The 27,838-nt window shown below is 42.7% G+C and overlaps 1 protein-coding gene across 50 annotated transcripts in view; it reads left to right on the top strand.

Annotated features, from left to right (window-relative positions):
- Positions 1 to 27,838, top strand: part of ZBTB20 (zinc finger and BTB domain containing 20) — an 838,712-nt gene that overhangs the window by 775,776 nt on the left and 35,098 nt on the right. For 27 of the 50 annotated variants that reach the window (XM_069553780.1, XM_069553866.1, XM_069553842.1 and 24 more), the window contains 2 exons: positions 11,368 to 11,468; positions 20,259 to 20,446. Coding sequence is in view for 23 of the 50 variants with exons in the window: in XM_069553617.1 (XP_069409718.1) it covers positions 19,862 to 19,872; positions 20,259 to 20,446 (199 nt within the window). In the remaining 27 variants the exon portion in view is untranslated. Of the gene's footprint in view, positions 1 to 11,367; positions 11,469 to 19,709; positions 19,873 to 20,258; positions 20,447 to 27,838 lie in introns of all 50 variants that reach the window. The other 23 variants (XM_069553617.1, XM_069553632.1, XM_069553667.1 and 20 more) reach the window with 1 other exon arrangement.

Below are 27,838 nucleotides of genomic sequence, written 5' to 3'. Positions count from 1 at the left end.
TGATTCCCCATCCAATCCTCTACTTCTCAGATTCGCCACAGAGCTTGTTGGCAGCCAGGGACATTTTGGGTGATAAAAGATTTTCTACTGAAAATCACGTTTTTTTAGATTAAACTCTACTGCTCATTAGCTGGGCAACTTTACCCTCCCTCCCCAGCCCCAGTCTTCTTCTCATCTTTGTAAATTCATGGTGGGGAGAATTCACTTTTAAAACGTGACCATGGAAGTACCACATAAGCGTTGATGTGTCTACATCAGTGCAAAGATTGCCAATAGTGTCCCCTTGTCTCCACCACAAGTGACAACAGGAGGAAGCTGTCGAGACCTCAGATTGCATGTAGAATATAAAAGTTAACTATTTTACCACAAAGAGAGGAAATTAAGATACTGTACTGCAGAAACTGCCCATGGTTCTCAGATGGCAACAACCTTGCCCTGGTGGCCTAGGACACATTCAAAAGTCAGGTCACCCTTCATTTTCACTTTCAAACGTGTAAATTGTCTAGAACGGCAACTCTGAACAGGGGCATGACAGGAAAATAGCTAAGCCATTTAGCTTCACCAACCCAGTAATCTCCCACAATAAAAATTCCAGTTTTAAAAATGCTTATTATTGCTTATTGCTACTAATACTCTCATACATTGTTATGAATTTTAATGAAAGACCAGCACAGAATTTTCTATTATACCATTTTTACCTTTATCCTACTATTTTCATACCTTATATAATACAATCTGTACCTATTTTGAAGTAAGCCTGAGTAAAACATTCGCGTTTATAGTTTTTAATTAGATCTTTGGTTTGCATACCACTTTTTATCCAGAAAGATAGCAAAATATTTCACAAGCTGTACCTTAATGACATGCATTTTCTCCTCTACCAAAATGTGAAAATCGTAAGTTGCTGCAGTTTTAAGGGGAAAAGATATACTCTGTCTCTCACATAATCAAACTCCCTGACTAGGCATCAAGAGAACAAATTTCTAGCCCTAGCCTCACTGCAAGCTCGCTATTAGGGAATCCATTAAGTCTTAACTTCAGATAACATCTAATCTGAAAAACTCAAAGCTCCTTAATGTCTAGATATTGCCGACCTACCTGAGACTGAAAACCTGCTCAGCAGCCCACGTGATGGGTCAGTAAAAGAGCTTTACGGGAATGACCCAGTTCACTGGGGGTTACATGTTGGGCTGGTGGCAGCCAGATTGTCTTGACGTCTTCAGTGCAATGTATCTTGAGACTGACCCGACGAATTAGAGATTGGAAGCCGCCTGGAAGGCAGGGGCACGTTTGGGCCATGGTCGTCTTGCAAGTGATTACCACCCTGCAGAATGGCATACTCTGTATTCCAGTGCTGTGACCAGGAGCCGTGATAATCCTCTCATGAGACTGACTTCCTTCTGTGGAAAAAAGAGGCTTGGTTTTACCATCGAGATACCATGATACAATGTTGTGAATAATGATTGCGTCACTGGTAGAGAGGCATTTGTTCCACTGGTTTTGGATTATTTTAGCTTTCTCTCCATTTGCTGTCAGTTAATGCATAGTCTCATCTTTACCTAAGGACAGAGCTGCCTCTGCTCTTCTAGATCTGGCCTTCATCTCCCCAAAGCATACAAGTTTCTATTTATGGAGGTGATGATGGCAATAGTGAATGGTGCTTCTTCCCCACAAGGTGGTGGTACATTCACCTGGGCCTTTAGCATATTAAATTGTCTCCATAGCTATGGAAATCAAGTATATACCTAACATACCCCAGTGTTAACTATTTCTGTTCCTGACTACTGTTAATATGATTATAACCCCCTAGTATTGCAACAAAGGGTGACTCTGGGTGCTGGAATTTCTGTAATGTGTAAACCAAGGTCCAGGTCCTGGAGAACTTGCATTCTTACCAAGTGATAGCGGAAACAGGGGTTAAACTATAACCATTTACCTAAGTGTTATTATATGAGTAGCAGAGGTCAACACGGGCTAAAGCAGTTTTCATAAGATACATGCTTTGATATAGGCCTTGAAAGAAGGAAAGGTCTAAATGAGAAAAAGATCACAGAGGCCTTTCCAACAGCCAAAATGGTATGTTCAGGGGCTCAGAGATTCGAACATGCTTAGTCTTTCTGACATTCTGCAAGTTAACTAGGTTAAACCAAATGGAGTATTGAAGGAAAGGAAATCTGAGAGGGCTTATTTGATACAGATTCAGTGAACTAACATACCCAGGCTAATGACTTTAGAACCAGGAGAAATCTACTAAAGCATCTTTTCTCTAAGCATATTCTGAAGTTACTAAATGTGCCATTAGAAAAACTGGGGAATAAGGGGTGGGTCTGTAATCCTATAAGTTTGGACAATGTGCATTTTGAGTTTATAAGAGAGACATATAGTATTCAGTGTTTCCTGTATTTGTTTGACTAAAGGACTTTTTTGAGGTTCATCTTGAAGTTCTAGTGTTCTATAAAACTCACTTTGAGATGTACCACCTGAAAAGATTTTGAAGGGCAAGAGCAGATGACAGAGAAAAACATTATATTTTATGATCAATTTAGTACTGTTGTGAATGAATATGTCTTTAAATACAGAGGAAAACACCACTGATGGAGCCAAATGGGTGAGTGAAAGTTGCTCAGTCATGTCCAACTGTTTTGCAGCCCCATAGACTGTAGCCTACCAGGCTTCTCTGTGTATGGGAATTCCTAGGCAGGAATACTGGAGTGGGTTGCCATTGCTTTATCCAGGGGATCTTCCTGACCCAGGAACTGAACCAGTGTCTCCTGCATTGAAGGCAGATTCTGAGCTACTGTCTGAGCTACCAGGGAAGCCCAAAGGGAAGGAGAGGATAACCTCTAAGATAGGAGGAGATTGTAGAAAAAGGTATCAATATATTTTAAGGAAACAACATGAGAAAACTTCAAAGATATTGGAGATGGAGGTGAGAGCTTGTGAGCTTACCGCACTAGACGGTCTATTTCCTCTTACTAATGTAGGAGGCAAGATCATCAACTGAAAAAGAGAAAGAAGAATGAGACTTGATAAAGTGAAACATATGAGGAAAAACTACTGTTGGCTTGTACTCAGAAGCAACACTAAGCAGGAGTGAGGTCACAGATGGTGTGCACATGTAGAGTTTTGAACTAAGAGTGGCAGGGAATGGTGAGTGGTGATACGGATTCGTGATTGAATAACATAAGAAGAGGCCCTGTACATAGAAAATTAGGGGAGTTACTGAGAAGAGTGTTGAAATGGTTGATCATGGGGTAAGGTCAGAATGAACAGACATTTAGTGAAGTCAGCAGGAGCCTACTAAAGGACCAGGTGAAAAGTGAAGTTTCTTTAGGCATTAAGGAAGGGAAGTTCTCAAGCTAAGGCTGGAACATTTGAGATCAAATGGGAGGCCTCAGATGAATAATTTGGAATGAGAATGAGGGCCAAAAAGTAGCTAGCAAAATGATGATCAAGATTTGTTGAACAAAAAATAGTAATGGGTTTGGATTGATGTGTTCATCAAAGTAAGGAAGGAAAACATAAATCAGGTAGAGAAGGTTTTGGAAAAGGCTAAAAAAAGATTGGAGGTGGCAATCATGGATCATAATGGAGAATCTAATACCATAAGTCTACGATGAGGACCTCAAATGAACAGCAGTGGAGTGAAAGCAGGAGAGCAGCTGTTTAGCAATCAGAAGCCTGGAGTACGTTAAGCCCCAGAGCACTGTGCTTAAAGTCTGGCCCTGGAGCCCTGCTTTGCTACCCTCTAGCATCATGATCTATGGCAAAAAAACTTCACCCCTCACCTTTCCTAAACATCAGTTTCCTCATGAGTAAAATCAGAAAATTCCCACACCCGAAGAGTGAGTGTAAGAGATAAGTTGTTGTTCAGTAGCTCAGTCGTGTCCAACTCTTTGCAACCTCATGGACTGCAGCACACCAGGCTTTCCTGTCCATCACCATCTCCACAAGCTTGCTCAAACTCATGTCCATTGAGTAGGTGACGCCATCCAACCATCTCATCCTCTGTTGTCCCCTTCTCCTCCCACCTTCAATCTTTCCCAGCATCAGGGTCTTTGCTAATGAGTCAGCTCTTAGTATCAGGTGGCCAGAGTGTTGGAGCTTCAGCTTCAGCACCAGTCCTTCCAATGAATATTCAGGACTGATCTCCTTTAGGATGGACTGGTGTGATCTCCTTGTAGTCCAAGGGACTCTCAGGAGTCTTCTCCAACACCACACTTCAAAAGCATCAATTCTTCGGTGCTCAGCCTTCTTTATGGCTTCTTTAAATAACATATAAAAAGTGCCAAGCATAAGGCCTGCTGCACAGTATGCATTTTATAATGGCAGCCACACTACAGTGGAGGCTACAGGAGCAGGGAGAAGAAAGGGGTTTTCGCTTTGGGGACAGTGACAGTATCTTCTTTCAGGTAATGCCATTTTGATGTTTCTCCATTTAGACACAATGCAATGATTATTCCAGAAAATATACTCAGCGCAAGGGGCAAAATATAGATAACTCTGATATAACACCAAGCCATGTGCTGCACCATATATTGTTCCCATGTTGGAATCCTCATTATGGAGTTTAAAGTGACCTTATCACTAGGTCCTGTGGCAGGCTTTCTGCACCAGAAGATTCCAGTATCTAATGACTTTGAAAAGGGGTTTCCATCACAAGTAATCATTAAAACCAGAAAAAGTATTATCATATGTATAAACATTTATAAACATGTTTATATGCATATGTATATATCCCAAAGATCTCTTATTTTGAAAACAAAAATCAACTTTACCTAATAGCACTAAGGTTCCTGGATGAGCAGCTCTTATTAACAGAGTTTGTGAGTTGTCAAGGAGGAATCAACATCTCTGTAGAGAAAATTAACACAAATTTAAAGGGACAGATAGTGGGACCTTCTATTGGCAGGGCTATCCCAGGGGTCTTCAGGCCATCAGTGACGCTTCTTCTGGACATGGGTGTTAACTAGTGGTTAATTAAGGAGCTAAATTTTTTAAGTAAAGCATTTCCTATAGCATCACAAAACTGAAGATAGGGTTCCTGATTAGTTTTTCTGGCTATGATACCTCTGGCACCTTATTCATTAAATGATTGTCTCATCAGTTTCCAAAAAGGTGAGATTGGTGACAGACTTGGGAATTCCTTTCAGGTAATTAGTTAAAAAGTTAAAAGTCAAATGGATTTCTTTAACAAGTTTAATGGTTTAACAGGTGGATAAGCCACTTAATCCCCCCATCTTTCTTCTCAGGGGACTATTACAGTTTTAAGGGGTTTCCCTTGTGGCTCAGCTGGAAAAGAATCTGCCTGAAATGTGGGAGACCTGGGTTCGATCCCTGGGTTGGGAAGATCCCCTGGAGAAGGGAAAGGCTACCCACTCCAGGATTCTGACCTGGAGAATTCCGTGGCCTGTGTAGTCCATGGGGTAGCAAAGAGTTGGACAAAACTGAACAACTTTCACTTTCAGAGTTTTAAAGGACTTTAAAAATCATAAAATCTTTTTCTTGCAGAGGGAAAAGCTGAGCCAATTAGAGGTTAAATGACTGGTCCAAGATCATGTGTCCAGTTCTGTGATTTTACTTCTTTCTCTTTTCTTTTCCTTACTCCTTCTCCCTCTCTCCTTTCCCCTCTCACCAATATTCTCTGCCCCCACAACCATCTTTCTGCTGATTATTTCTTGGATTTACCCTTGCCTTATAAAATTTCCTGTGCCTCAAATGAGGAGCTAGTGGATCTTTGCCAGTTAGTAACCCCTCGCCACTAATTCGCCACTACATTTGGGGCGAAGAAAGGAGGGAAGTGGGACAATTTTAAATTTACTGTGATCTTTGAGACAGCTCTATCTACACCTGGGAATTGCTGTTAGACAATTAAGGTTAGTAAAGCTCATTGAATTTCTCAGAGGAAAGGTGTTATTTGAATTATTACCAGATAATTATTGTTAAAAATAACAATAATGTAAAAAATAGGAACTTTACATGTTAGAGACATTATCATTTTAATTTCCAGTTGGGGGGAAGAAAGCCCTGAGGGATCCAGAAACTTTTTTTTTTCCCATAACGTGCTCTCTGCCAGAAACTCCATGAATTCTGCCTAATGTCCGATGATTTGAGAAACTGGCCCTGCATCAGAAGCTAGTCTTGTTGTGTGAACTGGTAGCCAAGTTTTTCAGCTTGAGTTGCTCCTTTGAAAACGACCCTCAGTAGGAAGGTGTCAGACATAGGACCTGTGGTACCCAGATTGATGTCATCAGCATCACCTGGGAGCCTGTAGAAATGTAGAATCACAGACTCCATCCCCAGACACGCTGTATCAGAAATCCTGGGTGATTCATTTGTTCATCAGCATTTGAGAAAACCAGCATAAAGCATCCTCATCTTCAAACAGAAAAGAGCTAGGAAGGAGTCATTGTTTCTGAAAGAGTTCCTTCGCCTGAGATCTCTGCCCCCAGTGCTTTCAGTGACTCTGAACCATCATGAAACCAACATAAACCTCTTTCTTGTGCTGAACTCACAGTGGGAACTAGAAACATGCTCGTGCTGTGTTGGAGCAGTTGTTGTACAGTGAGAAGAGCACAGATTTAGAGTCAGTAAGATGTGAGTCTCACACTACCCACACTTCCTAATCTTGAGTAGTTGATTGAGGAGTCCTGGTCTCACTTTTCCACATTTATAAAATGGGTATATTAACACCTGTATCATGGCATTGCTGTGAGGATTGAATAAGAAGAGATTTACACATAAAAATTCCTCATACAGTACCTAACAACATTTAAACATCTAATAAATTATTGTTACTTTTTTTTTGGTAACCTTTTATCATAGAAGTCCCATCTGTCATTTTAGAATGATTTGATATGGAAATGGTCATACTGAAATGAGACCTCCACAGAAAGTTCCACACAGCACTCTGTGGCGGCATGTTATATAACAGCGCTGCTCTCTAAGGACTCTGAGACAGATCTGCAGAGCCATCAAGAATAGAGCAGTCTGGAATGGAAATGACCCACTGTCTCCTCTGCCTCTGACACCATCCAGAACCTTGCCAGCTGGGCTCCCAGAGAAGATGCATTTTTACAGCGATGATATAAGAGGCAGAGAGAATAGCTGGATTTCCAGATTCTGGGGGAAATCTAAGACCCCAGCAGCCTCTTACCTTTTGACTTAAAAACTGAGTACATTGGATATGGATGCCATTGAAAAAGGATAAATATGAAACCTCATGTAGTCAATTTCCCTGAGTCTTTTTTAGAACATCACTACTCCTTAAGCAGTAGAACATGACACACCAAGCAGTAGTTCTAATTAAAAACCTTCGGGTGTGTGCTGTGGCAAGAGGGGAAATAAGAAGGAGCGAGGTGACAGTTTGCCCAAAAAGGAAAGGAAAATCATAGCAAGAGGCTGTGGAGCTGATAAGAGGAGAGTGATTAAAGGACAGAAAGATTATGTCTCCATTTAAGTATAATATGCACAATTTAAATCAAATGTTAGACATATTTAAAACGTACACTTACGTAATTACACAATGGATGTGTACGCTTCCAGGTAATTTTTCATTGCGATGTACTAGACGTATCGGCAAGTGATTTCCTCTACCATTTTAATATGGTTGCCAAGGAAGAAAAGAGAAGGAAGCTCTGTCTGGTGACCTGTTGATAATCTATCCAGCCATCTGACGATTTAGTAAGAACTGTGAGGAGCTCTTGAACCCAATTTGCTGTTTATGTGGCTCCTGGGGTGTTACTATCTAATGGATCTCTCAGCACATCACATGGCTCCACCATATTGGCCAAGAGAATATGATAACCAGTAGCAAGTTTTCCTCTGGGATTATCAGTGAGTGACATGAGTAACATGCTCACTTGGGGGAGGCAGATGAAGTTTGATAGGACTGGTGGCTAGCACTTAAGAGCTGAGTTCTTCTGGACACATAAAACCAACTGAGATTCCCCTGGAAAACTCTGTTTTCCTCACTTAGGGAAACACTGCTATCCCCACACCATGTTTTCTTGGGCTTTACAGCATCAGGTGAAAGAAAATGATTCTGTTTGAGGATGAGGATAGAGAGGAGATTAAACAGTTAATGTTTCTTCTACCACAAGAGAAGAATAAGGGACGAAAATTAGAACAGTCTTGGGAGCAGTCACTATGCTTTTCTACAGGGAGATTGGAGATATAATGAAAGGAAAATAAGTAAATGTTTAAACAAACCTATAGGATAAAAACTGGGCAAAGCTAGGTGGGAAAAGATTTATTGGTGTGGCATAATAGCAGGATTGCCAATAGCCTATGTGTCTATAAGAAGATGAATTTAACCATAGAATTACCACAGCCTGTTCTCACCTAGAACTTCAGCTGAATGCACTGCTTTTCCAAAGCATGAGAAATTTCTTCATTCTGCTTTTTTACCCTGAGTTGATCACTCTGGTGGTATTTGCAATATTGTCACAAATGTTTCTGCTTGTATTATTAGAAAGATTTGCTCCCTTGTTCTTTAAATCCACCCTCATTTTTTAAAACAGTTAACTATAAAAAGGCAGTTATCAGTTTGCTTTATCAAAGTAAGGGAAACAAAGTTCTTCATTTTGTGGAACCCAGTGTATCCTTGCAGATTTTGCACCCCAACCCCTCGCTGTCTCTGTCAGGTCACTGCTAATGGTCTGCTGGGCCTACTTGTTCTAAGCAAGCACTGGTAGGTATTTAGAGATTTGTGACTTTTTCTATCAGTTGTCTTTACTCAGCCACTAGCAAGGATGTGGCGTTGAGCAACTCAGTTCCCTTGATCTCATCTGAAAAATGAGGGTTTGGAGTAGATGAGCTTCAAGGTCTTTCCAGTTCAGTCTCAGCTTCCATGACTCCAAGAAAGCATCTTTATTCCTTTTAAATTCGGATCCGCAGATAGCCGCCGAGTGCTAAGCTGTGTGCAAGGCACTGCGCACAATGGGGTAAAAGAGAGTAACAATGGTCTCTGCCTTCAAGAAGCTTAAGCAGGAAGAAATACTACACAAGTAAATATTAGAGTCCATAGGGTATGTAAGGGCCTTCCTGATGGCTCAGACTGAAGAATCCAACTGCAATGCCAGAGACCTGTGTTTGACCCCTGGGTCAGGAAGATCCCCTGGAGGAGGAAGAGGCAACCCACTTCAGTATTTTTGCCTGGAGAATTCCATGGACAGAGAAGCCTCGCGGGCTACGGTCCATGGGGACACAAAGAGTCAGACACAACTAAGCAACTAACGCTTTCTTTTCCTTTTTTATAGAATGTCCAAAGGGAACAGTGCAAGAAGTTCTTTAGGATTCAAGAAAGGGCACTTTCCTTTGGGAAATGTCTTATAAGTGAGATGGTATTTGGATTGCCCTTAAGGAAGCTCTATGCAGATGTTAGGAAAAGGGAGGAAAGACCATGACCCTGATGGGAAGGAATGGAACTTCTGCAATGTAGAACAGACTATAGGAAAAAAAAAAAAAAGAGAGAAGGAAATTAGAATGGGGCTATATTGCAGAAACCTTAAATGCCAAGCCAAAAAGTCTGCATTTAATCCAACAAAGAGCAAAAGAATGATGTATTTAGAATGGAACTTCAGAACAGTAAATGCATTCCTGGTTTGAAGGATGAACAAGAGGTAAAGAGGATCTGGAGGAAGGGAAGCCAAGTAGGAGGCACTCACAGAAGTCCAGGCAACAGGTGATAAAGGGATAAAAAATGAGTATTGATTCACAGCCTGAGTAAAAACCGCAGAACCTGGCAGCTTATTGGTTATGGGAAATGAAAGAAAAGGGGGAATTAAACAAGACTCCTCAATTGTAGGTACAAGTAACTGGAGGGAAATGGTACCAATGGCAGGAAATTGGAAGACTAGAGAAGGCACTTATTTTGAGGGAAAAGCAATGAATTCTGCTTAAAACTTTCTGAGTTAGAAGTGCCTGTGAAGTGTATGATGGAGATGTGAGCTTCTCAAAGTCAGAGGCCCCATCTTATTCATCTTTTCCAGGTGCCTAGTAGAGTCTGTGTAAACAGTGAATGAATGAACAAACAAGCAAATGAATCAATGAACCAATAACCAGGAGTTATTCAGAATGGGTGTCTGGAGCTCTGTAGACAAGTGAGAGCTAAAGGCAGCCATGTGGGTGTTCTCTATGGAGAAGTGGTTGTTGAGGCCATGGAGGGTGGGTGTGTAGGCAAAGCTTGTGACGAGTATGTCTGCATTTGGGGAAAGAGAAGAGGCCAAGGAAGGAAGCAGAAGAGAGAACCGAGAGCAGGAGCGAAGTCAGGATGGTGCCGTATCCTGACGAGAAGGGAGGAGAGCTTCCAGATAAAGTGGTCATCAGGCCCAGGTGACCAAAGGGCCAAGGCCTGGGAAAAGTACCTCTGGGTATGAGTCTCTGAGACAGATGGGAGTCCATTCTGTAACCCCTGAGGCTGCACTCCTCAGGGTTAGAGGATGGAGCAGGAAACAGCCTGCATTGAAGGGTGGCAAGAAGGCCAGAGGTCAGAAACACGTTCGGGTCCGTGGGCATCTGTAAACAAGCAGGAATCTAGGAACAACAAAGAGGGAGAGACTGAGGGGAGATGAGCATTGGAGGAGTCAGCTGTAGCCAGGTGGAGGGGCACCGCCCCCACCCCCTGCTTCCCCTCCCCAGGGGTCCCTAACCTCCAGAATCTGATGCCTGATGATCTGAGGTGGAGCTGATGTAATAATAATAGAAATAAAGGAGTGTTAGAAAGTGTTAGTCGCTCAGTCATGTCCAACTCTTTGCGACCCCATGGACTGTAGCCCGCCAGGCTCCTCCATTCATGGGATTCTCCAGGCAAGAATACTGGTATGGGTTGCCATTTGCCTCTCCAGGGGATCTTCTGGACCCAGGGATTGAACACAGGTCTCCTGCATTGCTGTCAGGCTCTTTACCATCTGAGCCACCAGGGAAGCTCAGAAATAAAAATAAATAGAAATAAAGTGAGCAATGAATGTAATGCATTTGAATCATCCTGAAACCATCCCCCATGGGAAAATTGTCTTTCATGAAACTGGTCCCTGGTGCCAAAAGGTTGGGGACCACTGCTCTACCCTCATGCTCAGCTCCAACTTAGGACCAGCGTCAGCTCCATTGTCAGCTCCGTCAGCTCCATCTGTACTGGCGGGTACTGTTGACGTTCTCAGACCAGACGGGCAGTCGGGTAGAAATGCTGAAAATGGGGTCTGGACAACGCGATCTCAGTCTCCCTCCCCTGACTTGCCAAGTCTCTGGTGCAAAATGCAGAACCAGACTCTCAACCAAGTCCAAGGGTTCTGGCTCTCTCAGAACTAGTGACCTCCATCGCTTCCTCCTTTGACAGCCTTGTTTTTGTTTGTCTCTTGTCTGATCCAGATGCAGCCGCTCTGTGTTCCCTGCCCCAATGAACAGCTGCACTAGGCCCAAGCCTTGGAGTGATTTACCTGAAGAGTGACACCATTTATTTGAAAACTACTGTGAGTACATTATGCCTCCAATGAAAGGCTTCTCAGTTCACTTTGTTTAATTTAAAAAAAAAAAAAAAGCACTCACAATTGTAAGAGCAGATGAAATTTTAGATGGCTTCATCTCTTGGATGCATTGAGGTAACCAGACTCAGTCCTGAGGTGCCCACACTGGTTCTCGGCTTGCAGCCTGCAGTGTGAGCCCTGGGCAGCATCGCGCCCGCTTCCCAGGTGGCTGGGCTGAGCTTCACGCGCTTTGCAGGGACCAGTGCTGTTCTGCTGGGTCATCTGTGCCTCTGCCTGAAGCCGTGGCAGCTCCAGCCCTCTCTGCCTCTCATCGCCCTTCTGTGCAGCCCTGTTGCCTCTTGCTGCAGCTTGTCATTTCACGCTGCCCTGGTCACATTTGTGAGCCAGCTTTCTGTGCTTGTGTCCACCTGCGATGTGGCTGCCTGTCTGTGCCCCCATGCTGTGGTCTCCTTGCTACCCAAGGGGCCAACACCCACCCTTGCATCTGTGGGATCCTTCAGCCACATCTCTAAACCACTGTGCCCAGGTCAGCTCTGCCCTCTGGATGCAAGGCTCAGGGTACTCAATTGAGTTCCCTTCAAGTCAGACATTTACATAGGAGAAGTACAACCCTTGCAAGTCAAGTTGAAGAAGTAAGTTGGGGTAGGAGCTGGACACCAACAGGAAATACTGATGAAAGAGTGACATCAAGTTTTGATTAATCATTGCTAGAAGTAACAGATAAATATATGCCTTCTTTCACTAGAAAAGCCAGAACTTTAAATTATTTAGAGGCTATGCATGCAAAATAATTATACATTTTTAAAACAAAAACTCATGCTGGTTGTTGTACTTGCTCGATTTCCTGTATGGTGTGAGGCAGGTAATGGGATGGTGTTTTACAGACATCTCTGTTACTGGAAAATGCTAAACCTAGGAAACTAACATTTCTCCCAGGCTTCAGGTAGGATTTTCACAATCATATTCTTTATGTCTTTAGCTGCTCTGGGCACAAATCAAACCCAAAGAGGAGGAAGTCAGGGTTTGGATTGTTTTGTTTTGCATTGCTTTCTACCTGTAACACTGTCAGTCACGTGGATTGTAATTGGTGGTGGTGGATGTGTAGAGAATCAGGCCTGCCTGGCCAGAATGGAGACCGGAACTATCAGACTGATCCACAGGACTGATGGGCCGGAGAGACTGAGGACTAAAGACATGACAAAAGGTCAGAAATAGAGTGTCCTCATTCTGTACCCGTGTGAGCAACTTACTTGTGTAAACACCATCACCTTTACGTTCAAGTGGAAGAGTGCCTTAGAAATCCCCACATCCGGACAGCTTTCCGAGTTTGTTTCCATCACAGAGCACGGTACCACAAACACAAGGGCACAGCTGGTTTCAAAGTCTCAGCCTGGTTTGTCCTTTGGGAGGGAAAAGATTCTGGAGAATCCAAAATCAGGATAGAAATTGGGACCTAAGGTTTCCTAAAAATTTCTAGGAAGCCCACAAGGGAGCCTCTGTGCCGAACACCAGTGCCTGTATTCATGATTTGTGGGACCTTGAGGATGGAGACATTGGGTTCAAATTCTTGCAGCCTTTGCTTTTCGGAAGCTCAGCTGCCTCATATGTAAAAGAGAAATAATAATAAAACGTACAGGGCTTGCATAGTGCAAAACCTTCATTCAGTAAGATGAATACGGTATAAACATCGCTCAGATGCTCAGTCGTGTCCGACTCTTTGTGACCCCGTGGACTGCAGTCCTCCAGGCTCCTCTGGCCATGGAATTCTCCCGGCAAGAACATGGGCAGCCTGCAGCTGCCATTTCCTCCTCCAGGGTATCCTCCCGACCCAGGGACCGAACCCACATTGGCAGGCAGATTCTTTACAAACTAGCACCACCTGGGAAACCCGGTATGGTATAAAAATGTGTTCTAATTACAAATGAATCCCTTTCTGTGTGTTTACAATACCCAGCTGAAGTCTCAAGGCTTGAAAGGTGAGTAGGGAGGAGGTAAGTGTTAGATTTTAAAACCTGCCTACTCCCATAACACCTTCACAACCAGGCTCAGCAACCTGCCTACTTACTTGGATTGTTGCGATGACTAAATGAGATAATGTATGTATAGTGTCTGGCATGACAGACGTGAATATATTTGCTCAGCCAACTAAAATTTACTGGGTATTTGCCAAGTGCCAGGCACTGTTCTAGGGACCAGAAGTATGGCAGCAAATAAAAGAAACCTAAATCCCTGCTCTCACGGAGAGTATGTTCAGTTTTTTTTCCCCCCATAAATTGCAAACAGACAGAATAGGCACTTGGACACTAAGAGAAAATTGCTTTCATTTTATTTGCTGTGTCTTTCCTTCTGGAAAGTATAATGGGAGAAAAGGTAAAGGATATGGAGAGGGGAGAAATAGTATGCTAATTCATCCCTTCCTCCCCCCTGACACACACGCAAAACCATAGGACATTCCCTGCCCTGATACATGACCCAGGATTATGACACTCAGGCTTCCTTTTTCTCTGGCTACCTTTGAATTTGGCCAAAAGGAGTTAAAAGATGCTTGCTCCTTGGAAGAAAAGCTATGACAAACCTAGACAGTGTATTAAAAAGCAGAGACATCACTTTGCCAACAAAGGTCTATATAGTCAAAGCTATGGCTTTTCCAGTAGTCATGCACAGATGTGAGAGTTGGACCATGAAGAAGGCTGAGCACCAAAGAACTCATACTTTCGCACTGTGGTGCTGGAGAAGACTGTTGAGAGTTCCTCGTACAGCAAGGAGTTCAAACCAGTCAATCCTAAAGATAATCAACCCTGAATATTCGTTGGAAGGACTAATGCTGAAGCTGAAGCTCCAGTAATTTGGCACCTGATGCAAAGAGCTGACTCGTAGAAAAGACCCTGATGCTGGGAAAGATTGAAGTCAGGAGGAGAAGGGGGCAACAGAGGATGAGATGATTGGATGGCATCACTGACTCAATGGACATGAGCTTGAGCAAACTCCAGGAGATGGTGAAGGACAGGGAAGCCTGGCATGCTGCAGTCCATGGGGTCACAAAGAGTCAGACACGACTGAGCAACAACAACAAAAGGAAGCATTAGCAAGAGACAGGAGAATAGGGTCAGGGTGCTTCTCAGTCAGGCCCCTTCCCAACTCTAGTTCTGACTGGACATGGGGAGCTCCATACCTTTCCTCACCCCCTGGGTTTAGCAGTTTAAAGCTGAGATTAACAACCTCGCACTGTTGCTAGTCCTTGGTGCATCACTTCCCTTGAGGGTCCTTTAACCTCCTCTGTACCTCAGTAGAGTGTCCTTTCATTAAACTCTCTTCAGTTAAATCCTTTCAGTGTGCCATCTGTTTCTTGCCAAGATCCTGACTGATACAGTGAGGGAGAAATATACTGAAAAACACTGTAAATCAACCTTGCCAAGAAGGTTAAAAAAATTGAAAGAATAAAATATTTTAATCATGAAAACATCTTAAATGGATCTGAGAACATTAGACCAAGCGGTGAAAGGATAAACTGTAAGAAAACGTGATAAGCTCGAGTGCCAAAGGTTGGTTTCTATGAATAGACCATAGTGCTCAGGTTTGATGGGCTTCTCTAGGCCAAGTGTAGCTTGCTTGACCCCCAACTTCAAGAGGAGCTAATGGTGTAGTAGCAGCAATGACGAACACATGAACAGAAAGAAGGTGTCAGGAGGGTGATACCGTAAAAAAAAAAAAAGTGTTGAAGAGGAGACTGCTTATCCTAGCATTCTTTTTGCCTTTGCTACAGTTATAGTCCATTTGCCCCTGCCCAAATCTAGATATTTTAAAAGATGACTAAAATAAAAGAATTGCCTCCTTCCAGCTGAAATGGAAACTGCAGAACCGACACGCTGTGAAAGAGCTACCCTCCCAGGGCACTGACTGTGTGCCAGCGCTGTGCCCATCACTCAACAGGAATTATTTAATCTTTGCATCAACTTCCCAGATGGTGCTAGTGGTGAAGAACCCGCCTGCCAATGCAGGAAACACAAGAGACCCAGGTTCAATCCCTGGGTTGGGAAGATCCCCTGGGGAAGGAAATGGTAACCCACTCCAGTATTCTTGCCTGGAGAATTGCATGGACAGAGGAGCCTGGCGGGCTGCAGTCTGTGGGGTCACAAAGAGTCAGACACGACTGAAGCGACTTAGCATTGCATAGCATAGCAGCCCTAGAATGTCTGTCATTTCCATTTTACAGATGAGGAAACTGAGGCCCAGAGAGGCAGAGGAATCTGCCTCGGGTACACGGCTACTGGATGGTAGAGCTCAGTTCTACCACCAGCCCCCACTGAGGCACCACATCCCCTGTGCCCTCCTCCCCAAATACTGTACTAAGTCTCTTCCATATATTATTGGGAAGCAGAATAAGGGGACGATCACCACACCAAAAAGATGGGGGACAAGTGGGGCAGGGATCAAAATTGTCATGACCCAGTGACTCAGTATTTATGAAAAAGGGGTTCTAATTCTTATCCACCCAACCAGGCTGATGAGTGGAAGGCATGTTAATGTGCAGGAGAGGGTGGGAGCCCAGTGAAGAGAGAAAATTGGTGAAGAGAACACTCTCCCTCAGCAGCCCCCGGAGACTGATAAGAGCTCACAGAGATAAAATATTTATTTTCCATATGTCGCAGAGAGCATTGCCATCGCTGTATGTGTGCTGTATGTGCAAAGAAGTGTGAAATCTATACATCAAATGCCACCAATCTAGTTAATTTCCATGCATTTAACAGGCTTATTACCTACCATCTCCTCAATATGTTTTCATGTATATTTCTTGCCACATACAATATGGTCTAGTAAGGAAAGAGCCAACATCACCCACAACCTTACTCACTGCTATGTTTCAGCCCCAAACTTGTCCTGGCCGGCACAAGGAGAGTTAAATACCAGTAGGTCCTGCTGGCCAGCTCAACCGCCCGTCACCTTAAATCGCCTTCCCAGTCCTCGAAGCAGCCTTTTTCTCATAACAGAAGTGTTTGCTGTGTGGAGATGAAAATGTTTTTGTTCTCTTTGGATAATTGGGAGATAGTCAGCATGTCAGAACTGACCGTTGAAAGGCAGGTGCCTGTGGCCACACTTTTTTTTTTCTTTTTTTTTGAAAGCAGAGCTCCACCAGTGTGGCGGGAGGAAGTGCACAATGATTGGTCTGTTTCTCTGTGGAAATGTTCAGGGTACACCCAGTTTTGCTTTGCATATATTTACGAAACATCTGCCCTTTTCTTGTTCTTAAATCCTTCCCCCTCACCAGCCCCCTTTCCCCTTTCTCCCAATTTCTCTCTTTGTTGTCATTGGCTCGTCTAACTTTTTCATTGGAGCTTTCATTTTCCGGTTGAGGGGCGACTTCATCAGAGTGTATAATTTTAACATTGAGGAGGGAGGGAGAGAGGGAGAGGGAGTGTGGGAAGTGGGAGGCGAGAGAGAGAGGGAGAGAGAGAGAGACAGAAAAGAAAGAAGGAAGCTAAGCGGCCAGAGAGCTTGGCAAACCAACCTTTGGCATGGTGACCAGGAGGAAGGTTCTGGTCTGGTGGGGAGTTTGCCTGACACGCTGCCTGTAGTCAGCTGGTGCGCTGCTGCCCTCTAAAGGCTCCAGGGACTAGTACACAGCTTCTGAGGCTTGGTGAGACCTGCCCTCGAATATGCCATGTTCATGTAATTCTTTTACACGACCAAAGAAGGTATTTTCAATTAATTACTACAAGACTTCCTTTATCCTCCTCAACAAAATATGAGCTGCAAAACTAGGGTCAAAATAACAGCACCTGTGCATGTCTAAATGTAGATGGTTGCTATGTTTTAGAGTTTCTCAGCTCTGGAAAAAGGAGTCCACTATTAGAGAGAGTGAGATGGAAAATGCATTGTTTCTAAGGGTCAGTGAATGTCTCTCTGGTATGTGCACTTGGGAAATAGCCCAATGGTCTAAGAACAAGTAAAGGGATTTTAGGCAAATGAAGGAGTGAGCCAAAAGGTTGAGTTTTCAATATCCTCTGTTCGTAGAGATGGTTTCAGTGTCTTTGTGCTATGAATGGTCCCCAGAGGTGATCCTTGAGATGACAGACAGGAGGGTATGATGCAAGATGTAAGGTGGGAGGCAGGATCAAATCTAGAGAAGGAAGCGATGCCATCAATAGAAAGAACAATACAACTTCTGCAAAGTTAAAAGTAAAGAGTAATGTTGGTGGGCTGGCCATACACTCACATTTGAAAGACAGCTTCTTCAATTTCCTGAAAGAAACCAAGGAAATTAGTACATCTGAAACTAGCCTAGACCTTATTTATGAACATCAGGAATAAATTTTTTATGTTAAGTGATGTCTGTCATTAGTGTTTCATCTCGATATTTAAATGACCCATGAGAACCAGCCTAGCTTTAGTGGGCATAACGGTCCTGCTCTTATCAAATGTACTTCATGGATTCCAAGGAAAACAGCCTGTCAAGGTAGATTTCCCTGCTGCATAAAGAGTAGGAAACTTAATTTGGATTCAGACTATAACTATTCTCAAAATATACTTTAATTTTAACTCAATTTCATTCCATCAACAAACCTATATTGAATGACAGCTTTGTCTAAGCTACTCTGCTTCACGCTATACACTAGACAGCAGATCTGGGAGGGGGGCAGAAACCAGGCTTGTTTTATTTCCAAGCCCATGCTGGCACATTGCAGGCACATAGTAAGTCTTTGTGGAATGAATACATGAATAAATGAATAGATGGAGGGAAGGAAGAAGGAACGGATGGGTGAACGCAGGGATTCAAAAACAACTATGATGTTTTTTACCCTCAGAGAGTTTGCAGTCTCATATACATGGAATCCACCTGGAGTTGTCAGCCTGACATGGCCATTCAGATCAGTGAAGGCAAAGCTGGGGCAGTAGAGATGTCAAGGAGGATGGGAGTCAGAAAGTAAACAGCAGTCTAAATAAAAAGTGTTAAGGTGATGGCAATGTAAACGGAAAGGAAACACAGGTGTGCAAAGTGTGAAGGATGTACAACTGTCAGGACTTGACAAAATGGCTTTAAGGCAGAGGAAGATGTGTGACCCTGAGGTGTCCAACACGGTAACAAGCCTGGCGACAGACAGCGGTGAGAGAAATAGGGACTGTGGAGGGAGCGCTGGTTTGCATGAAGAAAAAGCAGTTGGGTACTTCCTTACACTGAAAACCAGAAACCAGTTCCTAGAAGCCCACATAGACACTCAAGATTTGGAGGTTCCTTCCTTAGTCACCATTCGATAGTAAAGGATTGCAGTTTGTTGCTTTTGTATTGGCTTCCTCCATCCTAAAAATATGTCTAAACGCTCTCCCTCTATTTTCATCTTCACCGTGCCATCTCTGCCTCCTGCCCTCTGGAAAAGCAGATTTGATTTCACAACCTGTTGGACCAGAAACACAGCATGCTAATTCATAACACCATATTCTGCGAGGGCAGATTTAACTACCCAGTACAACAAATTTCAATACAAAATATTCTGTATAACAAGTCCATTGCCATGCTTAGAGAAACAAGGGAAACATGGGAACAGACCCACTTACAACAAATTCTGTACCACACATCATCTTCTACCAGAAAATATTTCAAAAAATACTTTTTCTGTTCACTATACTATGATGATAGAAAAAGCTTAGAGCCAAGGAAACTGGTGGGGGTGGGTGGGATGTTGTTCAGAGTATGACAAATAATTTGGTTTGACTAGGGCCAAGGGTGCATGCAGCGTAAGCTAAGCATGTATTCATTTCTGTCAGTTGCACGGTCCTAGGGAGAGGAGCTGACTGATGGCTGAGCTCTGCTACTTCCTATTCCTGGTCCCAGATCACAATTACTTTCTACTTCCCTCCACCCTTCTCTTCCCAAACACACAGTCACACTCCTGCACTCCAGGATCATGCACTAAATTATTTTTTTAAAAGGAACTCTTAAGCTTCAGATGAGTAGAGCTGGAATAGAGGATCTCTATGTGACATCTTCCTTCCTTACCTGCTGGAGTCTAAGCTCTTCTTTTCACTTTTCATTTGCTGCTCTAACAGTTTTTCATCCCTCTCATTGGTACAGCCTGCAAGTTTAGATTGTGATTTGAAATTATGTGTTGATCTAAAACAAAATCTAATAACAGCAAGAAAGTTGACTGTTCTGTAATGTGTTCCATGAATAGAAACTGAAAGCCAGAAGGAACCTTTAAGGCCTTCTAATCCAAGCCCTTTATTTTACAGATGAGGAAACTGAAGCCCAGAGAGGTGAAGTGAGGTGCCCAAGTGCCACACAGCAAGTTAGAGGCACAGCTAGTACCATAGCTCAAGTCTCCTGACTCCCAGCCCAGTGCTCCTCCCATTACTCCACGGGTCCTGTCTAAGCTTCCTGACAAATGCTAGAACGGTAAAGCCTCCACTAGTATTTTTCCAGACCATGTTAAAACTCTTACGGGGGGAAGAAAGGATGCTTTCTTGGATAATGTCAGCCATACGTAGCTCAAGCTGTCTAAAGTTCTGGGACAGGGTCTTTTTATGCAGCCAACAGAGTCCAAATGTGGTGCTGTTTGCTTGGCCCATATGCTTTCATGTGTTCCCAGTTAGGCCATTACTGGAGGGAAAAAAAAAAAAAAACAAGAATCAGCTTGTTTTAAAACAAGGGACATACTGGACTCCTTCCCATCCCCCCTCAGAAAAAAAAAAAAAAAATCAAGTTATCTTTAACAGATTCTAAAAATGCCTTTTCCCAAATATGCAGTCAGTTCCTTCAAAGGGCCCTTTGTTTATTTTCAGGAAGAAACCCAAGACAGCTGAAAACCAGAAGGCATCTGAGGAGAATGAGATTACTCAGCCGGGTGGATCCAGCGCCAAGCCGGGCCTTCCCTGCCTGAACTTTGAAGCTGTTTTGTCTCCAGGCCCAGCCCTCATCCACTCAACACATTCACTGACAAACTCGCACGCTCATCCCGGGTCATCTGACTGTGAGTACACCACTCGCACCACTGAGGTGATGGTGTCTTCACGGTTCTCGGAGCAGGCTTCTCCCCCGCCCCCGGGTTCGGGCTTTTCTGCATTCAGAGCAAGCTGTTTCCATTCGGTCTTCCAAAGTAGCCAAAAGTAACTTGCCACCATTTTGAGTCAGCCAACATCTATATTTTCAAAGCTAGAGTGTGTTTTAAAACCAGGTGACCAGCCATTTGTCCTCAAAAGGCGGGTTAATTACATGAACCACATTCTCTTTCATAACATTAACTCAAAAGCAGAAGCCCTGTTGCTATTTTCTAATTATTCTTTTGTCCCTGTGATCTGAATACTGGTACTTCCACCATGACGAAATTCAGCGACCAAATATGGACCTCAAAAGGAAACTTCCATTTTGAAATTACATAACACAAGTCAGCTTTGCATTAGTTATTGTAGCTTGGCTGAATTTCTCTTTCCAGTTTTTAATTTATTTTGAAGTGGTTAAAGGACAGCATAAATTTACAGAAGAAAAGAGAATGGCTTCCAAGAATTCAGAAGCCACCCAGACTTCACGTAGCCAATAAGAACTCAGGTTAAAAATATTTTTTAATTAAAAAAACTGCCTACGGGCTAAATTTGGAAATGGGCAGCTTAATGAGATTGTCGCTATTGAAATCACTCCATTGCTGTTTATTTTCGCTGTCTTCCCACTAATCTGAGTGTCACTTCTTCAAATTCTATTTTAAGAAAGTTGATAAATCACGTTTAGAAGATATCTTCTCTTTCTGAAACATAGCTCAGTTTTTCAGAGAGAGCGCAACACGTGTGTTGACGATGGAAGGGGGTAGGATAACTTGGAGTCCATTGGGAAAGAATATTCCTTTTATTCCAACAGCTATTCAAAACTGACCTCCACAGTGATGTCAGGCAGAAAGCTGGAGTCTTCTTCTTTGGATTAAGCTAAGACCCAGAAAGTTTTCTTTTCGAAAAAGAACTCCATTTATCCTGTCCACAAAGCAAAAATTATTAATTAGGAAATGAGATTCTAAATCTCCTATTGTTATTTTTCTGACAAAGCAAACATAAAACTTCGCAGAAAGGGCGAGAGGTGAATGAAGCTGGGACATTCCATTCTGTACTTTCTTCATCATAATAGCCTCTAGATAAAGGGACCCCACCTTGTTCTGCTCATGACCGAGCTGAGACCACACTTCAGCTGTCGCAAGAAACGAGAAATAGCAAGAGCCAAGTCTCTGCAACCTGTGTGCATTGTACCAAGCTGCTAATTCCATAGAGAAACTTGGGGGTCAGAAGTGGGGACTGTGTTCAGTGGACCGTCAAAATAGTAACATTCTTGGCCTTCGTGCCTGGCAGTCTCCAGCCTAATAGTAATTACAGGAAGAATTGGAAAATAGCATGGCACGGTGCCCATGGACATGTGCGCACTGTCCCTACCTACCAGGAAGGTAGCCTGTTCCTGTGGAGAAGGGCCTGGAGCTCCTGCATGCAAGCCTCCAACGTCTGGCTATCTGCCACAGCTTATGGGGAAGATTACATAGAACGGCCTTAGCCCAGAAATCCCGTTACAGCCAAATGAATGTTTTGCCGAATGGAAAAGAAACAGCACTGGGCTGTTGATTATACTTTACCATAAGCATTCTTTGGCCAGCCCGTGGCATTAACATGAAATATGTACAAGGAGCAGCCCCTTGGTGACCCTGAGGAAGCTAGTGGATCTGAGCTCAGTTAGGTCTGAATGCCATTGGAAGGGGAACAAATAGGGAGGAGAAACCTAATCTCCAGCTGTTCAGAAAGTCATTCTGATTTTGCCATTAAGATGTGTAGGTCTTTTCTGCTCCAACCTGTTGTTTAAATTGATTATACTTTTCGCCAAATATATTTGGATTGTAGTTTGTCCTGATTTGAGCCTACACTTAGAAGAAAATTGTTTTGAGGAAAGATTCACAGAAATCTGTCCATTTGGAGATTGCTTGAGAGAAGACAGGAAAGAGATTTATTTTAAGCTGTTAAAATTTTTGGATGCTCTTCTTGCATTCAAGAGAATTTTTTTTTTTTTTTTTTTACTTTCAAATGTCATTCTTACCATAGATTAATTTAAAAGCCTAATTTCTTTAAGGTAAAATATTCAGTTTCTATTTAGAACTAACAGATTTGGGGCATTTAAAAATAGTGCCCTTGACTTGTTAGTATCTTTAACTTCAGAAACATTCCACCAGTATGTGGTGTTCTAAGTGTTTGCAAGTGCCTGAATTTTTATAGCACCTTTTTATTTGTCATGTGTTTAGCAAAATTATTCTTAGGCATGGCTTAATGACCATTTTCTATCAGTCATTATAATTCTTCCCAATTTACAGATGAGAAGACTGAGAAAATGGACACCCATATAGATGAATGCTTGATAATTAGGGGGAGGAGAGAGGGGGATGTTTGTGGATTTTCCGTCTCTGTGAGCAGCCTGAATTCTCTGTTCCTAGCCTGGAGATTATATTCCTGGCTCGAAACAGGTTTCTTGAAAATGTGCAACTACTCATACTGGTGACAGGAACACGATGGATAAGCATCCCCATGAATGCAAAGTCACTTCTGCGTATGAACTGGTCAGAGTGGGCAACCCATGGTGCTGTTACCTCTAAAAAACACAGCCCGTATTTTGGAGCAAAAAAGGGCAAGTGTGACCTCTGAAATTCTCAGATGGCTATTTAACCTGCTGAGCCACTTCAAATCCAGCTAAAGATTCCAATAAAAGTCAAAGCAAGAGGGAATATGGCTGAGAAATGCTTTCCTTGGTGAAGTGATGAGGTTAATATCACTACTGAAACACGTGCTGCTTGCCAGTGTGCCCACTATGATCACCTAGAAATATTCCCCCACCACCCCTTAGAGTGTCACCTCCTCCCTACTGCTAACAATCTCCTGGTAAACAAGTGCAGATGATGGCGATGGGAGCCATTAAGATGAGCTTCGGAATGCAAAGGGCATGGAGCCCCTAGGCGTCTGGCGGAACAGTTCCCCCTGCATAGGCTGAGGATGGGCAGAGCCAGGCTCTCCATGTAAACACTCCATGTAAACCTAGAAGTAGGGCTGAACCAAGGCAGGAGAGCCGTCGGAGCTCTTCCCAGGAAAACCTTTCTTGACAACTGTCAAGCCTAGCACGTCTCAGTCATGTACACGTGACAGGCACTTCCATTTTGTCTTCCTCCAGATGGAGGAGCGATTTCCCCCACCCCCTTTAGCTGCCTCCCTACTTTGGAAGGACGTAGTTTGATGTCTTTGTTTTTGTTGGAAGCTGACATCTGTGGTTACTTACCTTCTCGTGTCTTGCACTGGCCTCATCAGATTGTCTCATTTTTTGTGTCCTTGCCAAGATGCACTTATGCATTAACAGTTTTTATTTATTTTTAATTTAACCTTTACACATTACCAAACTGTTGTGTGGGCGGGTTTAACTTTAGCTCTGTAGGTAGCCTGAATCTTGAGGGGCTGAGCACTGTTGAGGGAGGAGCCGGGTGGTCTTTTCCTTTGCTCCCTCAGGCCGTCTGCCTCCCTTGGCCTTCCCCCCTCCCAAACCTTTGCGTCAGTCCCCCAGACTGAAGATTTTAGTACACTTGGTTCATTATGAACTTTTAAACAATTTTTTATGAGAACAAAACAAAGAGGATTTCTTTATGACAAACTCCATTAATGCCACATTAAGGCTGACATTTTAATTACCCCAAAGTCAGGAAATGCAAAGTTCAGGTTCCCACAGCAACAGAAACTGTCCCCTTGAGTGCCAACATCACAGCGGATTCTTTCGTTCCCGGGTTACACAACACCCGGCGCGGGGACATTGTTTTTTATCCACGTACGTGGACAGGAGCACAGCTTTTATCCTTTGTTTTTTTCCAGTAACTACAGTTGAGGATATGGGTCTTGAGCTGCCCTTCCCAAACCATCTATACGTATTATCCTGGAACGGAAGACGATTAGAGCTCTCCATGTGCACACGGACAGAATTAAAGTTGCTGTGGGAACATTAACTCTGATTTCCGGACTTCCGTGCCAGTCACATTTAAACCATAATGTTGTAATTTTTGGCATGTAATAAATGTGTATTTCATGTACACAGACAGAAAGAAGCATAAAATGTATTTTAAAGAGCAATTAATTACTAACTTTGTGATTAAAAAACATTTGGTTCATGTTCCTTCCCATTTAGCATCAGCTGCTGGTCTTAGCCAGGCCTAATAGATGACATACTGTGTCTCATCCTGTATCTCAGATGTACTTACTGTATGTTCCTGTTCTTCTAGATAATTAATTCCCTTAGTAAAGCTGTAGGGGGAAAACAAAATGGAAGGAATATGCAAGCATGTAAATAGGGTAAAGGATATTTTGAAGGAAATGATTCATTTCTGCAAATAAACCTCTTAGTTCCTGATAAAGAGCCAGAAATCTGCTAAGTGGGTGTAGACAAAGGTTTCTGGCCACCTTGGAGCATCTGGTCCAGGGCCATCAGACAAACTTGAAAGCAGATTTCCCCTGAATTCCGGGCATGCCCAATGGGGAAGTGATTTTCCTCTGTAATTGTTCAGGCGTAAGGCTTCAAAAGTTGTCTTACTCTGTAACGGCTTTTCAGTTTATATTCAAACTGGAAAAGAAAAGTTGTAGGGACTCAGGTAAAATAGAAGTTTTTCCAAAGAACTCTTGATTTAGAGAGTAGTTTTTCATTCCTTCAGATTTGAATCTGGCTGACCTATTTGTGTTAGAGAAGGAAGTGTTTCAAAAAGAAATGTTTGAACACGTTTGTTAGTGAAAAGAATCAGTAGCCATCCCCCCCCCCCCCCCCCCCCCCCCCCCGCAGCCACAGTCTTTAAGAACACAAATGTTTGGAACATTATTTGAAACTAGGGTGGATTTTTACTGAAGGGATGTGTCACCTAAACTCTCAGATAAAGTAAATTTAAGGGGAACATGCTTATGGAGAAGTTGAACAGAGGTTCTTGCTGTTTATTCATTCTCTCTCCTGTCATGTATTTATTCCTTTTGTTTCGTTTGGTTGTGTGTCGTATTTAACCTTTAAGAGAAAGACTTCAGTTTTACAGAGCTCTGACTTGCTTTCACTAGGGCTGTCTGTACGTGTGAATGTATGTCTGGATGAGTGAAAACTACTCATGCAAGTTTGAAGGTCTCTTTGGCAAATTTGACTGCGTGTTCAGAAAGTTTCCAATCAGAAAGCTGATTCAGTGTAAAGCATTCCAAAAACTTCCTGAGGCACCTGTTCGCATGAAAAGATTGGATTTCTGCTGGAGGTGCTCAGAAGGCAGTGTTTATAACTGAAGATCTCTGTTTGGAGTGCCAAAAAAATGGAAAACATTTTGGCCCCCAAAAAACCTTCGTAAGTGTTCAAAATGTATCATCAAACAAAAGCTTCATTTGGATTCAGATGCGTGTATCTCAGCAGATGTGTCTAAACTAACTGGAATCCCACAGGAGCAGCTGAACTGGGTTTTGGTATGTCTTGATAACTGAAAGAGTTATTCTTAGACTTTGGAAGGACAAAAATGGTCCATCTGTGAAGAGCTGTAATAGAGACATGGCAAAAAACAGCATCCTCTGAAAGAGTTTATTTATGGAATTTAGGACAAGTTGGACAATCCTGAAAACATTTTGGGGTCACACTAATTTGCAGAAGAAATAGAGCCAAAATGGGATGAAGTAAGTCACTACAGATCTTTATTATCTTATGGCTTTCTATTAATTTTCTAATAAGATTCCATATCAGTTAAACAGTAAATAGAACATCTTTGATGTAACTAAATGCTCTCATTATCCCGAGTGTCTCACATTTCTCTTTATTCTACTTACTATAAAGAATTATATATTTACCTTTTCATCACCAACAGTTTAAACTTGTTTTTCCTGCTATTTCATTAACAAAGTAAACCTTTTACTTACTATGTGTGGGTTCATCTCTTTAAAGATAGCCTTTCCCTTCTTTCCTTCTCTGAATTAATTGACACATAATTTCTTTGGAATTATTTTTATTACCTTTGATGCCCTCTTATTTAGAGGTTTCAGTTCTTAATCCCACACTTATACATTAGAAGGCCAGTTAATTTTTATTTGCTCTTATTTTCTAGAGTTTCCACATAGTATATCTGGGGATACCTTTATTTTTTTTAATTATATATCTTGGAGTTTCATGTCATAATCTACTTTTCATAAAATTATCCCTCTTTTTAATAAAAATTATCCTTTCCCTACAATGCTAATGTAACTGGATATCTTCCATGGCTACTTGATGCAGTAACTTCTGGAAGTCACTCTTACCTCATTCACTCCTGCCTTCTTCCGTTCAGTCACACATTAAATGCTGTCAAACCCCTGCGTCTGTGCCAAGACCTCAGCTAGGGACCAGGGCTGAAGATACAAACAAAATACTGTCCCCAAACTTTAGGAACTCGTGGTGTTCCCACACACTTTCACCAACTTTTAAACCTGTGCAAGGGACAAGACGATTACCATATGGAAGTGTCTGACAATGCACAAGAAGCTCCCAGGCTCCTGAAGCAGTGGGAAGGGCTTCTCAAGAAAGGTGACATTAGCCCTGGATCAGGAAGTAGGTGTATGTAAAGCAGCAGAGGGAGTGAACGGCCTTAGAGCCAGAAGGGACAGAAGCAAAACCACAGAGGCGCAGAAAGAGCATGGTGTTCTCAGCAAACAGAGCAGTTCAGTTACCAGACTTAGACTTTCTTACAGTTTGCCTCATTTTAATGTAAACTCACAGGACAGTCTGTATTTGAGTCACACTGCCTGTCATTAAAAGTCAGCTGGGCTGAACTGCATGTTCCTTTGGAGACATTTGCTTTCCAGATAAATAAGAAAGCAAGACACCACTTATTTTCTAATGGGTAAAAGTGCCTTTCTTTGCATGAGATCAGTCGATGTGGGCAAATATTAGGCAGCATCTAGAGATAATTTATTGATGAAATGGTTCAAAATAACTTTTCATATTAAGAGGTTCATTCCAGGAGGCACAGAGTCCTCTAGAAGTGCCTTGCTGGAACTCAGTCACTGACTCGTGGTCCCTCCAGACTGTAGCAATCAGTCCCTTGGCAAATCTGGTCCTCTGGCCCATTGCTCTGAGTCACACCATGCCTTTCACTCTGCCAGATACTACGTGAATGTTCTTGTGATTGTCCATGTGTAACTGTCAAAGCTGACTGCTGATCTTCAGGGTTCCATTCTTCATTTTGCCATCTCTTATCTTGCTGGAGCACATCTTTAATTTTTATCTGCAGCCGCTGGTGACAGTTTCATATGTGCTTCCTCTACTCATGGCAAATTTCATTATATAAAATTAGTGTTCCTTCATATCTGTCAGGGCTTCTCACATGCTGACTTAA

Source organism: Ovis canadensis, chromosome 1 (genome assembly GCF_042477335.2).
Source record: "Ovis canadensis isolate MfBH-ARS-UI-01 breed Bighorn chromosome 1, ARS-UI_OviCan_v2, whole genome shotgun sequence".
NCBI classification, from domain to species: Eukaryota; Metazoa; Chordata; class Mammalia; order Artiodactyla; family Bovidae; genus Ovis; species Ovis canadensis.
The sequence above is the reverse complement of the archived record's forward strand: the minus strand, read 5'-3'. Positions and strand labels throughout refer to the sequence as shown.